Below are 16,921 nucleotides of genomic sequence, written 5' to 3'. Positions count from 1 at the left end.
CATCTCAACATCTAATAATAGTCTATTTTGTACAGTCTCTAATTGTTTGGAACCTGTAAGTGGAAACTGGCTTAGCAGACAAGAAATACTGCATTTATGAAAAAATAACAGAAGACTCTTAGAAATAAGAAATATGATAGCAGGAAAGAAAACAGTTGCAAGATAAAGTTGAAGATGTCTCACAGAAGGTAGAACAAAAAGAAAAAAAAAAGGAAAAATGGGTAAGGTGAGAAAATCACACGCACATACAAACTATAAACCTATGTTCTAGAAAGGGAGAACAGAGAACAGAGAGAGCGGAAAATCAAAGACATAATTCATGTTCCCAGGATTGAAGAATACGAACTGCCAGATGGAAGGGCCCACTGAGGGCCCAGCACAACGAATGACGAGAACAGCGAGGTACGTCGTCCTGAAAATCCAGAACACCAGGGACACGAAGAAGAGCTGCAAGGAGCACAGAGGAAATACAGATCGGGGTCAAAGCCCAGGCAGTCAGCATGGCACTAGACTCTCAACAGCAACACAGGAAGCCAGAAGAGACAACACAGCAATGTTTCAAAACTCTAAGGGAAGATGATTTCCAACCTAGAACTCAATACCCAACCAAACTGGCAATCGAATGTCAGGGATGAAATACAGACATTTCCAAATATGCAAGATTTCAAACATTTACTTCCCATATTCCCTTTTCTCAGGAGGATTCATGAAATAGGAGACCCACAGGAGAGATGTGAAGAGAAGACTCAGGATGACAGCTATGCAATAGGCTGAGAGAACAATCAGTCCATTTATGAAACAAGAGGAAGGGAGACGACTAAGAAATACAAAAAGGAAAAGGACAAAAATACCTGAACAATGTATTGCACGTAGGCAGGAATTAGTGATAGGTACACAAAAAAGGGCAAAAAAAAAAAAGGAAAGAAAGCAGAGAAAGGCCATGAGCAAGCTGGAGTGGGGGCTACACTCATGTGTGGCCGGCTCCCCACAGCCTGGCTGTCCAGCTCTTTTCTTGCACCTCTGAGGAACCTCAGTGTCTTTCCAATAGAGCCTTCCTTTTAACTGAAGTCGGTCAGACTACATTTATCTTATTAGAAAAAAGAAAAAAATCTAAGAAAGTAACAACTGGGGTAGAGGACAAAGAGCTGCAAGACAAAGAAATGTAACTTGGTATACCTCATGGCTTAGTCATAAATAACATTTAAATCATCTAACAAGGACAGAATACTGATTTAACCAAAAAGAACACTGAAGGATAGAGGAAGGGGAAAATGTGCTTCTTGGGTGGATGGGTGGGGATGGTGGTGGTAAGAGAGCTAAGTGGTCATCTTTAAAAAGTAAAAAAACGACATTTATTAAAAAAAAAAGGCAAGAAATAGTTACATACTTACATTATTTAGAAATATAAATACCAAAAGAAACAAAAGTTGAAAGTACTGTATTTTGCCATGTATAATGTGCACCTACATTTTTGGTCCAAATTTTCAGGGAAAAAATCTTTCATTTTAATTTTTTAATTCAAATTTTCATTTGTTTACATTTAGGTACTTGTTTTTTTGTATTATAAAGGAATGTTAGCATTTATTTTTTAACATATTATGGTACAAGAAATTTTATGTACTGGTAACACATTTATGATATTTACGCATAATAGGAGGCCAAGAACTCTTCGTTGTTGCAAGTTCAACAAAACTGATTATCGTATTCCAGGGTATTATTTTGCATACAGATGTCATTATTGATTTCTAGAGTTACACTTTTAAATCATAAGCATAAATAAAAGGATTAAAAACATTTATATAGATATGGAATTAGTACTACCCATGTATAACGCACACCCTTATTTTTCCCTCACAAATTTGGGCAAAAAAGTACACATTGCATATGGCAAAATACAGTAATTATCTCTAGGAACAGAATTAGGAGTAGAAGGGGTAGGTATAAACAACAGTACTATTTTGCATGCTTTGATTAAAAAAATAAGTAAAAACAGCAGGATCTACCATTATTGAGTGCCTACTCTATCAGGCACTTTATACGCATTCCCTCAATAAATGCAATCGACAACCCTCTAACGTAGGTTTTATGAGCAATTATTACTTTGTACCATAATGGCAATCCCAACCTCATAAAACTGTTGTGAGAATTAAATGAGATGATACATTTCATTTTGTCTAGCACAGTGCCCGGAACAAAGTTAAATTCAATAAAATGTTAGCTCTTATACCTCATTGAAAAGAACAGACCCAGAGGGAAAAAGGAATATAAAATAGGGCAGAGTAAATAGCAGTTCAATTTGAGTGAAGAATACGTATAACAAGCTAAGCATTGCTAGGTTGGAAGCCAGGCAGAAAGGAGTTTGAATGCTACCATCTCAGTTATAGACAGGCATCTGTGGTGAAAACCACCACAGTATCTAGGTCAGGGGTGGGCAAACTTTTTCTGTAGAGGGCCAGACAGTAACTATGTTAGGCTTTGCGGGTGACATGGTCTCTGTTTCAACTACTCAACTCTGCCATTGAAGCAGGAGTGGAAAAGGAATGAGTGTGCCTATGTAATCAAACTTTATCCACAAAACAGGCAGTAGGCTAGTTTGGCCTGCAGGCCATAGTTAGCTGACCTCTGATCTAAGTAAAAGGTGAACACAGCCAAAACTAGGTGAGAGCAGCGATAAATGTAGGAATGCTAGAGAGAGACTACATGAAACAGGTGAGGAATCTCTCCATCCTAACGAATGCGCACACACACACACACACACACACACTCTTCCTCCCTGTCCTGTGTTCTCCTCCAATTGCTTCCCTATTTCTCTCCTCTTGGTGACCAAACTTGTGACCAAACTTAAAATCTTTCATTTTAATTCATGCCTCAACTTGTCTCCTGGCTAACCATCTAGTGAAGCTACTCTTATAAAGCCACCAAATAGCTGTCAAGATCAAATGACTCGTGATTCAGTGTCCTCTTCTAGTTCCTTCTTTCTAGTTCTTCCTAAAACTCTAATCATTTAAAATGCTCACTCTACAGTCTCTTTCAAATTAAGTTCTCAAGGCGCTAATCCTCCTGGGATGTAGAGCTATTCCTATTGAGCCATCAGCTTCTGGAGGCTGCACCACAGTTTCATTGCTTCAGAACCAGTTTTTGTATTGTTTGGTTTTAGAAGTCCCCACTTCAGAAGGGGTTAGTATAGTCTGCACGGTGCAGGACTTGGGCTTCAATTTCTCATAGGAGATTTTAAAATTTCTTTACATCTGGAAAAGCAGGTAGAAACACAGGGTAGACTTTTTCTGCTTCCTTTCACTGAGGGGCAGGCGTTCTACATTCCCAGCTTTGCTCTAGATGTCAGTTCTTTGTCTTGTTTAGAACCGAAGTCAAGTCTCCTGCCCATGTGTGAGCTTTGACACACTAGTGCCTGCATCCTAGCTCAAGAGTTGGCAAACTATGGCCTGTCGCCTATTTCTGAGTTAGGAGTAGTTTTTATACTTTTAAATGACTGGGGGGAAAATATCAAAAGAATATCTCATAACATATGGAAATGACATAAAATTAAATTTTTGGTGTCCATAAATAAATTATTTTGGAATACAGTCACTCCCATTCATGTATTTTGTTACAAAGGCAGACTTTAGTAGTTACGACAGAGAATGTATGGTCTGCAAAGTTTTAAAATATTTACTACCTGGCCTTTTACTGAAAAAGTTTGCTGACCCTTCGCCTAGCTTCTAGGACTTGTGTTCAGGTAAAATCTTCTCTGGCCTCAATGGCAAAAGACATCCTGAGACCTCAGCTGGCATGCGTGCACGTGTGTATCCACGCACATGTATGCGTGCACATGTGTGTATGCGCGCACGTGTATGTGTGTGCACGTGTGTACTGTGTATGCACGCACATGTGTGCACGTGTGTATGCATGCACGTGTATCTGTGCACATGCATGTGTGCACGTGTGTGCAAGACATTGGAGGCCATGTCATTGTACTTCCTTCTTCAGTCTCTTAATTGTCTTGGCTTCTACAACATCACTTTCTACTACTTTCCCCTTTCATCTGCCTATTCCTTCTCATGTTCCTTTACTAGCACCCTTTCCATTGCCCCCAATAGTTGGTCCTTTCTGGGGGTCTGATCCTTGGTTTTCTTTTTGCCTTAATCTATACTCTTTCCTGGGGCTCGGGCTTCTTAAAATGTGGTATGGATCACCTCGATTGTAATCACATGGACAGTATTAAAACTGCGCAGTCCTGGCCTGAATCCAGACCTACTGAATCAGCGTCTCTGTAGGTGGGGCCCAGGAAACAGAATTTTTACAGAAGTTTTCCTGGTTTATTTTTGTACACAAAATAAATCAAATCTGAGAACCATTGCCCTAAATAATCTCCTTCTCACCATTGTAACTATCAGTGATACGCTTGTAACTAAAAATTGTATTTCTAACTCTGCCCTCTCTCCCGAACTCGACTCTTCCAGGATTTGTCTCTAGGCATCTCCACCTAAATCTCACAGGCTAAACTCACCAAGCACAAAGGTGCTCCTCCCAAATCCATCCTTCCTCCTCTGTTCTGTTTCAACTAATAGTACCACCCGCTCGCCCGCAGCCCAGGTCAGAAACCTGGGATCACTCTCAACTCTTTCCTTTATTCTCCTGTATAAACACTGTTGATTCTACCCCCTTCACATCTCTTGCATGGATCCCATCTTCTCTGTCCCCCTGTGCTGGTTCTCACCTTCCCATCTCCAGGACTATCAGTTGACTTCTAACTGCAGCCATGTCCTTACCTTTTCAAATCCACACACCACAATTATCTTTCTAAATGCAAACTTACTATCTCTGACTTGGATTCTGGCCATACTGCACAACTCCAAGGGGCACCAATACCTAGAATACAAAGTCTCCTCACTGGTGTCGCCACTGTTCTCATCATAGCTAGAAAGATCTGATCACACACTCCCCTTCAGTGGCAGAATAAAGCCTCAGTTCTTCGCATTTCAAATGAGGCCTGCGTGCTCTAGCCACTGCCCACCTGTAACCTACTATCTGCCCCGGCCCCCATCCTCACATTTTGTACTCCAGCGCTCCTTTCTTTTCTATAGGTGTTTTCCTTAACCCAGGGTGCCCTTCTGCTGTCACTGGTTCCACAAATCTCCACCCCCCGCCCCCGCCAACTCAGCTAGGGTATGTCTTCTCTGTGAAGATTTTCCTGAGTCCTTTAGGCAGAGGAGATCATCCCCTCCTGCAGGCCAACTCTGATCTTGTGTCAGTCTGTGTTTATTATTCCACTTTCCACTAGACTTTGAGCAACTCCTGCGAATGCTTTCATCCTTTAGACCTGGCATAAAATAGGTGGCTTGGTAGATGTTCCTGAAATTGAAACAGGTCCAGATGAATCAAGGATGACTCTACAGTTGAAGCCTGAGTACCCGAAATATAAGCCCTCCATCAGAAGGAGCAGGAAAATCAGAAAAAGGAACAGTTTAAGAGGGAAGGGGTGTGAGACAGTGTTTCCTATAACAAACATACTGAGCTTGGGACTGGCAGAGGTCCAACTGGAAAGTGGAAAAACAATATGCAAATTGCAGGGAGAGATCAAACAGGACTAGAGTTATAGACCTGGGGGAGTCTGAAGCAATAATGGCTGATGAAGTAACCAGGAGAGAGTAGTAACCCGAGAGAAGACCAAGAACAACATCTTGGAATCATGAGGCAAGAAGAAGAAAAGATAACAAGAAAAGTTGCAAAAAAGAAAGAAAGTACCAGGAGAATGCAACATTCCGAAAGCCAAGGGAAAACAATTTTCAAGAAGGAAGGGGATTCAACTACCTAGGAATGACTGGGAGTTACCTGGTTACCTGGGTTGAAAATTATACTAAGGAAAATTGACATTAAGGAAAAAAACGTTTATGATAGAGAGTAGCTTCTCACTCTAAGCAGTTGGAGCATTTATATGTACTTAACTTAAATGTTGGTTCTTCCTGAGCTATAAAGTTAAAGTTCACACATCAAACTTTCCTGGGGTTCTCCATGTACGTATCCAGCATCAGAGACCACAGCACACCCATCAGGGAGATCACACAGCTCTCTGACCGCACAGTCAGACATTCAGAACAGCAGAGAGAAAACAAAGTCAAGATAAATAACATCTGATCTGGGTTATACCTGAAATGGGACCCAACTGTGCCATTTTCCCTAGCCATGGGAGAGGTTCTGGGCCAGGCTCAAAGAGAGACATCATGAGGTTTGATTTCTTCTTGCTGTCAGCTTGGGAGTAGAGCATTCCATGCCATTCAGGACTAGATAGAAAGAAGATGGAAAATCAGAAGAACATCAAGCCTGGGACTGGCAAGTTAAATAAGTCTAACCTGTGATTTTCTCTTGAGTGACATGGGTCAGCTTTGAAATCAGGTGCATTAATTTTACTAAAGCCAAATCTTAAACCTGAAAATGCACACTGCTGCCCCCTAATTGTACCATTCCTCTGGGACAATGTATTTGTTCTCACTTATGTAGATATGGAAGTAAAAACCAGTCTTGAAAGAGAAGAAACATCACAAGGGCAGCAAGTAGCTGCAGGGGTGGGGTGGTGAGCAATAAGAGCACCAACACAGAGGCGCCCTTGGAACAAAGAGCACAAAGCCATCAGCCAGCTCTGCTCCCACTTCTCAAAGGCTCCAGGTGATTCTCATATTCAGAGCTTGTACAAGTAGCTTGGGTACCAAGAAATAGAGCAAACTAATACCTAACAAGAACTGCAGTTTTCTTTTTGGACCATCTAATTTAAACTCAAGCCGAAATGGAGCCATGCTTTCTCTGAGTACTCCTAACCTCTTGGTCTTCGTCTACATTAGTCAGCCCAGGTGCTGACCATAAGATCATCAGTCACCTCTTCATTCCTAACAATAGGTATTACAGAAAGAAGCAGATAAGTTTTACAACTTTTGAGACTGCAGTGAATGTGGAAGCTAGACGGGCTTTCCTCATCGGGAAGGAATATAACAGAGTGGTTACAAGCATGGGCTCTGGAGTCAGAAGGCAAGGGGTAAGAATCCTGGCTCTTTCATTTACTAGCTATGTGACATTGAGCAAGTTTCTTCATCTATATATAGAATGGTGATAATACTGATACCTTCTGTATAGTGTTGTTTTGAGGGATTAAATGGGTGAATATATGTTAAGTGCCTAGAGAAGCACACAGTAAAATGTTCAATGAATGACATCAGCATCTTTTTTCATTTAGTCGTATCTCCTCATTTTATAGCTTATGAATACTGCATAAGATCCTATAGCAAGTTGGTAGCATTGTTATAATTGAACCCAGGTTTCCTAGATAGAATAGGAAAGAGGAAAACTAAGAAAGGATATAATATAAAAGCAATGTAGTTAAGAAGCTCATTATGTACTTAGTCTAGGGGATCATTTAATGAGCAGTTTAGAAGGTGATGGTAGGTGGGAAGAGTGTAGCAGGAAGAGGAAAAAAGTGACAAGGACCTTTCTATTTCTTTCAGAAAAGTCTGGGAAATACTTCACTTTGTACATTGATTCTACCTTTCACTCAACCAAAGGGAAACAAAGTTACTCACCCTAATTGAACTATAGCCACCATTCCTTCCACTTTTAGGCTGCCATGGAGCAGGACACAAAAGTTGGGTATTTTGCCTGCAATCTGATTGGCTGAATTTTCATCTTCATTATCATCAGTTATGCCAGTACCTACTTCATCACCTTCTGTGAAAAGAAAACAGGTTAGACTGAGATTAGCTACAAAAATCCCAAACCCCGATTATATTCTTGGCTGTTTCTAGCCTTGGAAGGAAAGTATACGGAGTTAAAAAAGAATATATAACAAGTAAGAAAAACTCATATTCCAGTTTTCCTATATCCACATAAAAATCAGTTTTTACATGTTATATAAATTCAATATATATGAAACACCCAGAAGAAGCAAATCTATAAAGACAGAAAAGACATTAGTGGTTACATGGGGCTGAGGGAGACTGGAGGGATGGGTGGAATTGCTGGCTAAAGGGTTTCTTTATAGGGTGGTGAAAATTCTAAAATTCTGGTTCTAAAATTGACGTGGTGATGGTTGCACAACTCTAAGTATACTAAAAACTACTGTATTGTATAGTTTAAATGGGTGAAGTGTATGGTATGTGAATTATATTTCAGTGAAGTTGCTACACACAAAAAATCAGCCTTTCACAGTTTCTACTAGGACACTCAGCTAGGTGCTCTCTGCGGGTTTCAAACACCATCTGATCAGAACCACAGATTCAGAGATGTCAGAGTAGTCTCCACTGACAGCCTTCAGGCAGCACATGGATGGGCGCCCCCAAAGGTGAACAGTAATTACTCCACAAGCTTCTTGACTCTCCAACTCCAGGTTCTCTCATACACCCTGCTGACAGATGAAACTTCCTACAATTAACTTCCTTCTGGAACTATCTGTGTCTCAATCTCATTCAAAGACTTTCTAATTCAATAGGAAGAATTTGCCCAGTTTAGCTTGACATTCAACAGCCCTTACAACGTGGCCCCATTCTGCCTTCCCATACTTTTCTTTCCACTGTTCCCCTACACAGACTCTTCATTTTGCCCACTTTCTTTCTTGGCAATTTCTATGGGCACACAGAATTGTCCCCCTCCCCCCAGGACCCTAGAAATAAGGAAAAGCTGATTGTTATCAATATTAGTATCAAGAACAATACAGTAAATTACAAACATAATGATCACAATAAGCCATCTGTGGGAACATAGTAAGATTCTGTCTGTGAATATGTGATAGAGGGTGATGGAACACCTAACTCTCCAACTGAGATAACGGCATAAATGGAATGTGATCACAACTCAGTGGTAGAAACCTGATTGACTATACACACTTCTTGGAGAAAGCTGGTGAATATAAAGCAGAGGGTCAGCCTAGAACAGAAAAATGAGAAGTTTAAAGTGCTGGACATTAACAATCTTCAGAGAGATGCTGAGTTTTGGGGACATGATTTGACATTTCCTGGAGAGCTTTATTCTGCAGTAATGAGCTTCACAAGGGGCTGGATTCATCTATTCATTCAATAGTATTTACTGAGTATCTACTATGTGCTAGGCACTGGCAGAAAACAGATGTAGTTTCTCCCCTTGTGAAGCTGTATTTGACTCTAGATTTATCAGGCAACCCTCTGAAAACGACTTTGGCTTCCTCAGCGTGCTCGTAAAGGCAGAACCCAGGATGAGGGACTAAGCATTCTCATCTGTAAAGAGGACTTAAACTGTAAATTAACAAAGCAACACACAATAAATATGTGTCGATATGCTTTCCATAGTGTAATGAAGCAGAATTAGTTCTTTCCATTTTTAAAAAAATCCAATCCAATCCAGTAACTGTTTCTTTTTCCCAAATTTTGCAAAATGGGCTACCCTACTATCTAACGTTTAAGAATAACTTTCGATAAGATGCTTCCTATGTATCACTGGAATAGGAAGAGAACTCACCTTTGTTAAGTGCTATAGGTAGGACCAAATGTCTGGACAGAACCGGGGGACTTGAAATATCAGCTATATCAATAAATCCCACTATTTCCAAATCTGAAAAGAAGTAATCAACATAGAAGTAATTAGTACTATAGGGAGGTACATTATTTTCTATGTACTAGATTTCACAAACACAATGTTTAACGTAAGTAGGGAATTCAAATATGATGACTAGGAAGGTTATTAGAAGTTTCTCTGGATAACTCTAGTAAATTTGCTTTTAAGTAGCTCAAAAAATAAGGATAATTGTCTTTTATTTAATGAATTTAAAGTTACATAACAAATTAGCTAGACTTTATTTTTATGAGGCTAGGTCCCCAGCTAAGGCAAAAAAAGCTTAAAGGTCAAATCCTTCTGTAGAATCAGAGACATTCAGGCCACCAGGGGGCATCATAGTCAAACACTTCCACAAAAACTCCAAGCAGCCATCCTTGCAGGGTAAAGCATTAGAAACATTTCCCTGAGAAAACTACATTCTCGGCAAAACCAAAATACAACAAAGTAAAAAATAAAAGTTGTAAAAAAATAAACTAAGTAAAAAATAAAAGTTAAGACCCAAGGAATACATTCTCTGCAAAACCAAGGTAGCACTCTAAATATGACAATGAGTAAAAAATGTAAAAAATAAAATAAGTAAAATATAAAACTTGTAACCCAAAGTACCTTCTTAAAGTTTTTTTTTCTGATTATATAGGTAGTATAAAAACTTGGAAAACACTATAAATTGAAAAAAAAAAATAAAGTCACTCATTCACCATCAAAGGAAACCTCTATTGATATTTTATTGAACTGCTTTTCAGTCTTTCTTCTAGGCATATTCTCAACACAATTTTTCATTTTTTAACAGTAATGTTTTTTTAAGGAGGGCGCAGCTCACAGTGGCCCATGTGGGGATCGAACCAGCAACCTTGGTGTTATTAGCACCACGCTCTAACCAACTGAGCTAACCGGCCATCCGCCTCAACACATTTTTTAAAACATCAGGCTCACGGTAAGTACACTGTACTTCTAATACATCAGGAAATCTGCTTCTCTGAAGGTTTGCCATCATTACCTTCTTTAGCTGAGTAACAAATGAATCAGCATAAGCAGATATATATATATATATATATATATATATATATATATTTTATGGAACGCTTCACGATTTTGCGTGTCATCCTTGCGCAGGGGCCATGTTAATCTTCTCTGTATTGTTCCAATTTTAGTATATGTGCTGCCGAAGCGAGCACGCAGTTATATATTTTTCATTTGAGTAGAAAGAGGCCTACATTTAAAAATGGTTTAAATATAAGCTATAAAAAAGATCTTGGACTGAAAGTTTATATGGGAAAGAAAAGTTATTCCAAGTTACTCAAAAAAAAAAAAAAAAAAAGGATGGGAGGGAAGTGGAATCGAATTAGTTTGAAGTTAACACAACATTTGACACAGCTTAATACACTGCTGTGTAGTCACAATGAAAGAGATGGATGCCCTACTTTCAGACAGCCAGGAGCTAAAAGCACAAAAAATAAAAAGACTGTACACAGCCCTTTACTCTAAAACTCCTCAAAATCTATACACTCAAGAATGAAATGAACATTTACTATGCACTTTATTTGAATCATTTGTTGGCTGGACAATTGCCTACTCCACATCTACTAGGCATCCGACGTGATGCGAGGCACTGAGGCTGCAATGGTGATGGACAGTGATGGTTTCACCTGTACCCGCAAAGCAAGGAGTCCACCCTCCAACAGGAGCAACTCTCCTCTCACTACCGCTTGTTACTTTTGTCTTCACTTTGCCGATCTCAGCTCAGCACAGTGCTGGCAACGCGAACAAGGTAAAGGCAGTGGCATGTCGCTTTTAGTCGTAACACAAGCAGCAGGGTTAGAGAGGGACACCATATCAGAGCTGAGATATTAGAGACCATCATTCACCTAGAGATTCCACTCACGTAGCCAATAAGAACCAGAGGGGGTGATCTGTCCAGAGTCACACAGCCAAGTCTACAAACTAGCCCTTCATACTTGACCTCAATTATGATGCTAATTAATCTTAGTACCTATTAAGAATTACCTCAAGAGTTTCGATGCTAGTGAATCTGGCCATGATTTCCAACTCTAGTAATTGGTGGTTAGAATTACCTAGGATTGGAAATTAACTCATGGCCTCATCATCACCACAAAAGATCACTCCTCTGCCACCTTTAGGCAGTGAGTGCATCCTCCCCTCCGAAGTGTGTAACTGATGACAACAGCACCCGAGTATCAGAATTTACATTTCTTTTCAGCCCTTCTGGATGGAAAAAAGTAAAAGCCACAAGTTAAAAAGTCAGGATACCAGAACTAAGAAGGAACTTGACAAAAAAGTTACCTGTGTTAATGACCTTGGGGATCGGATCGATCTCCTCATCTACCACAAAAGGTTCTGGCCTGGGGAAGACCTGCACGTCTGCAGTCAGGTGGCCACACTTGAGAACAGCGTGGAAAGGTGTATATGCCAGATCAATCAGCTTTCTAGAACATGATGGTTCATTGTTAGACGAAGAATATTATGATACATATCAGTTTTTTCAAGATGCTAAGTTTGTTTTCCCTTTGAGTTGACTCCAAAATGATTTGACCATATGTAAAACAGAACAAAATCAGACATTTTTGGTGAGGCAATTGCAATTCTGAAAAGCCCCAAAGCAAGTTAATCTTTGAAACTGCTGAGTCATTATAAGGAAGTCAGTATCTACAGGCATTATAGATTTAGTCATACTTAATTTAAAAGGGAATGAACTTTTAAAAATCACTACTATCAAGCATTTTACTGAAAAATGTGCAACTTGGGGAAAATGAAATGACACAATTAGAAATAGTAAAATAGATATTATTGCTGGATATCAAATCATAATGGATTGTAAGAAGGTAAAAAAGCTTTCAGTATATACTTACCCAAACATAGACTGTACATTTTTCAAGCACAGGGGGCCATCAATAGTAAAAATCTGCCCTTCACCATTGTTTAAATCTATGAGACGTTCAAGGCAATCCAAGGAATCAGTGCTCTGAAGCTGCAAAGCAAAACAGACGATCCCTTTAAAATGGCACAAAATGCCAGATTACAGTCATACCTCGGTTTTCGAACGTCTCAGTTGATGAACATTTCAGTTTACGAATGTCGTAAATTTTATGGAGCTATGGTATCATTAGATAGTAAAATTCATGCTAAATTGCTGTTTTAGGGGGTGATTTTAAAGGTCTGGAAGGGATTAATCCATTTTGCATTATTTTCTATGGGGAAACCGTGCCTCAGTATTCGAACGTTTCAGAACTCGAACGATCTTCCAAAACGGATTACGTTCGAAAACCTGGGTACCACTGTATTATCAGCACACCAAGGTCACACCCATCACAACACATGGAATAAATATAAACGGAGATGACTTTTTAACAATGTGAGAAGGCAAACAGCTATAACAGTTTTGACTCAAGGTTACAAAGAAGGATGTCATATAAAATGATACCAGTAGAGCTATTTCATTCAGAAGCAGTTTTGCAAAGATTCTCTTCTGCAAAGAGGTGACCACAGTTGGTATTTATACAGTATCTTCCCTCCAAATTGTTTCTAACATCTTTTGGTAAGTACCATTATTATCTATATTTTAGATAGAAAAGAACTGAGGTGAAGAAAGGTTAAATAACTTTTCTGAGTAAATGGGAAAACCAGGAAATAGAGTTTAATAAAACATGCATCGGAGTAACGTTACTTTACGAAACAAATCAAAGCACACTTCTGTCAACATTGCTGGTGGAAAGGATGTAAGAATTCCTAAATGAGGGAAATATCTAACACCAAAAAGAACATTTTAACTCTTTAACATGTGAAGGGTGTGGGAAGTAGCTATGTTTCCCAAGATGGGGCAACACTCTGAACTTTCAAAGAGCATTTGAGATCTAGAGTTTTTTCAAATATAATCAGTGACCAGCCTTGGCTAAAAACCAATGGAGTTCAATGTTATAGTATATGCAATATAATACTAATGGAACACATGCACTAAACAATAAACTGAGTCCTAAAATGTGTCTAATCAAACTAAGAAGAACTTAGTAAAAAGCATTACCTCCTCCAAATTTGCCATGCACATGATGTATAACTTAGAAGGGAAAGGAAAAGGTAGTGGAAACCTGTTGCTCTCGCTTCGCTGACTGTGCGTAGCTAGGGAATGACGCAGTGACCCTCTACCAATGCCAAGGCAGCCATCCGTCACCAGAACAACCTGTTTTCAGAAAGTGAGAGAAGGTTTGTATATGAAGCAACATATTCATTCAAAGCAGTCTCACTTAGCAATGTTTTCATTTCACTCTAATTGCATTAACACTAAAAACTCTACTTTTGCAGAGATACAAACAACAACGTGAATAAATGTCAAAAACTTTTTGTCAAGTGAAAGACGACAGACACATTGTATGATTCTATCTATATGAAGTTTGAGAATGGTAAAACAAAGCTAAGATAAATCAAACAGGGGTTGTGGGGCATGAGGGGACACTGACTAAAAAGGGGCAGCAGGAAACTGTGGGGTAATGGAAATGCCCCATGTCTTAACTGGAGCAGGTGTATGCATTAATCAACACTCAGTGAACTGTATACTTAAGATCTATGCATTTTATTTTATCTAATGAAACCTTTTTTAAAAAGCACATACCTATGAACACTTAAAAAAAGGACAAAAACATTCATAACTAATTCTGAGTTAATTGTATTAAAACTAGAATCCTATCTCTGAGATAAGGAGGTGGCACCTAGGCACTGATGTCAAAAATAGCATGAGGACCTATTTTACATGTGTCCCTAAGAGGTACCGGCACAGAAGTCGGAACCTTGACACTATTTTCAAGGATGACAGACTCTACCCCTGCTCAGTAAGAATGACAACTGCTTTAAAAATGTATTTATAAAAGCCTTTTAAAATGCATTCTTAATCAATCTGCAATGTGAAAAAGTCTTTAAAATATACCAACAATAGACAGTAGTTAAGTCACAGTTAAGTCACTGCTTCAAAGCAACCCTGTGCAGGGCACTTTCCCAGCATTCCAGGGGAGGAGTACTTTCACTCTTTTCCTATCACCTGGAGCGATGTCATCTTTTGGGAAGATAGTCAATTGACTACAAGGTAATTTCCTCTTCTAAATACCAATAATCGCTATGCAATGATTTATTTCTGCCACTAGCTTCTTCAGATACTGTGTGATAATGAAATAGTTCATGTAATGTCAAAATGAGACAGATTTTACATATCAAATGAAGACACAGTCCAGCTGTCTAAAAGGTTGGTTAAAAAAAATTTTACATTAAAACAAATCTGTTTGATGTAACTGATTATAAAAACAATCACTAATAACTTCCACCTCTAGTCCAGTGTTTTGACCTGTTCACCCCAAAACTCATTAACTAAGTCTAAGTGGATTCAGGCCCAGCCCCTTGTCCTCAGGGTACAATATATCTTAAATTCAGATTCTTCCTTTTTGCAAAGGAAGAAAAACATTAAAAGGCAGAAATCTTTCTGGTGCACATATTTTCTGAGTTTCTTCTCTAAAACTACTGAAGAAGTATTAAATGAAACTGTGCTACCTGCTAGCTTCCAGTTCAGTAGATATTGACAACAAAACTTCATTTATTTAGTATATTATTAGAAAATTAGATATTCTATATGCATGGATTCACTAAACAATGTTTATGAAATAAGGTGCCAAACATTTTTATTTCTGAAAAGAAATTGATCAAAACGGATTTACTGGCTTTTTTAGCAAGTATCCACTAGTGATTTGATTTAACCTTTTAATAGTAGCTCAGGGTTATCATTAACCCACGGTTTCATACCCTAAAAAAACAGAGTCATTTTATAGTAAGAAAAAACAACTTAAACAAAAAAAGTTGGGTTGAGAAATAATTTACATGCAATAAAATTCACCCTTTTTAGTATACAGTTCTATGAGTTTCGACAACTGCTTTCAGTGATGCAACCACTTCTACAATCAAGATAATGAATTCCATCACTTTCCATATTCCCTCGTGCTTCATTTGAGTCAACCCCTACTCTTTCCTCACTCCCAGGCAACCACAATTTTATTTTTAATTAATAGATATCAGTGATGCCACTGACACTACTGAGGAATTCTGTTTGACTCTAAAAATCATACACTATGGCCACTACCTGTTTTTGTAAATAAAGTTTTACTGAGACACATCCATGCCCATTTATTTACTTATTATCTATGGCTGCTTTCATGTCATGATACCGAAGTTGAAGAGTTGCCACAGACACCTGCAAAGCCTAAAACGCAGAAAAAGTTTGCTCACTCCTGTTGTACACTACAATGTTATGATTTTCCTCTTAGCAACTTTTCTTTAAAATATGCTACCACTTCTCAAAGTACATGTGTATAGCAAACTTCCAATTCTTTTTCTGCTACTACTCTGCTCTGATTTGATGCTAAGTGGATGGACATACTATGGATCTAAGTAAAGGACAACTGATTTTATGACATCCATACTGCTCACTTTGTAGTTGTGGTGGTTAAAAGTTTGCTGAATAGGGGCCGGCCCGGGGGCTCAGGCGGTTGAGCTGTGCCCTCCACAACTAAGACTGAAAGGACAACAACTTGAAGCTGAACGGCACCCTCTACAACTAAGATTGAAAGGACAACAACTTGACTTGGAAAAAAGTCCTGGAAGTACACACTGTTCCCCAATAAAGTCCTGTTCCCCTTCCCTTTCCCCAATAAAATCTTAAAAAAAAGTTTGCTGAATAAAATGCTACATCAAGATAATGAAGCTCAGAACTACATTGTACTGATATGTTTACAGTTCTGTCACTCAAAAAACTATAATCAGCCCTTCCAGGGAACGTTCTAAAATTCAACTGTGAGCCCTTTGTGTTTTATACAAACTACTATTTTGCAAGAAGTCAATTTACTAGGAGGATGCCTTCCTTAAGGCATAATTGTGCTGCTTTCTGAGCATATTAGTGTTGATTTACTGCCTTCTTTTAAAAAGATACCAAGAGTGTAGAATACAGTTCATAGACATTACAATGCATGCTGTGTCAGAGCTTGAAGAAAATCGAAGCGCCTCAGTGGTTAACGTTTTTAACTTAGGGCAACGAAAAAGAATTCAGCACTACCTGGCAAGGGATTGCACCGCCCCATTCTTGCTGAACAATGTTGCAAACACCAACCAATGCAGACTCCAAGCAGGTTTTATCATAATCATCCATATTACTTAGTGCTTCCTGAATGAATAAAAGATAAAATTGCTCATTATTCTTTACGGTTTTCATTTGTTATCAGAAAACAACATAAACTGTTCAAAGCATGAATGTTACACAGGAGACATTGTTTCCTAGAGCCCCAAATCATAGGTTCTTAAAGAAAAA

At 38.8% G+C, this 16,921-nt stretch overlaps 1 protein-coding gene and 1 non-coding gene across 3 annotated transcripts in view; both read right to left on the bottom strand.

Annotated features, from left to right (window-relative positions):
* Window positions 1–16,921, bottom strand: part of INTS14 (integrator complex subunit 14) — a 28,814-nt gene that overhangs the window by 6,282 nt on the left and 5,611 nt on the right. For both annotated transcript variants that reach the window (XM_019725580.2, XM_019725581.2), the window contains 7 exons: window positions 16,670–16,777; window positions 13,607–13,762; window positions 12,438–12,556; window positions 11,872–12,014; window positions 9,475–9,567; window positions 7,569–7,713; window positions 6,148–6,281 (listed from right to left, as the gene is read on the bottom strand). In XM_019725580.2, the coding sequence (XP_019581139.1) occupies window positions 6,148–6,281; window positions 7,569–7,713; window positions 9,475–9,567; window positions 11,872–12,014; window positions 12,438–12,556; window positions 13,607–13,762; window positions 16,670–16,777 (898 nt within the window). The remainder of the gene's footprint in view (window positions 1–6,147; window positions 6,282–7,568; window positions 7,714–9,474; window positions 9,568–11,871; window positions 12,015–12,437; window positions 12,557–13,606; window positions 13,763–16,669; window positions 16,778–16,921) is intronic.
* On the bottom strand, window positions 10,639–10,745 carry LOC141570975 (U6 spliceosomal RNA). Its single transcript, XR_012495400.1, has one exon. It is a non-coding gene; the product is annotated as a U6 spliceosomal RNA (small nuclear RNA).

Source organism: Rhinolophus sinicus, linkage group LG03, assembly GCF_036562045.2.
Source record: "Rhinolophus sinicus isolate RSC01 linkage group LG03, ASM3656204v1, whole genome shotgun sequence".
NCBI classification, from domain to species: domain Eukaryota; kingdom Metazoa; phylum Chordata; class Mammalia; order Chiroptera; family Rhinolophidae; genus Rhinolophus; species Rhinolophus sinicus.
The sequence above is the reverse complement of the archived record's forward strand: the minus strand, read 5'-3'. Positions and strand labels throughout refer to the sequence as shown.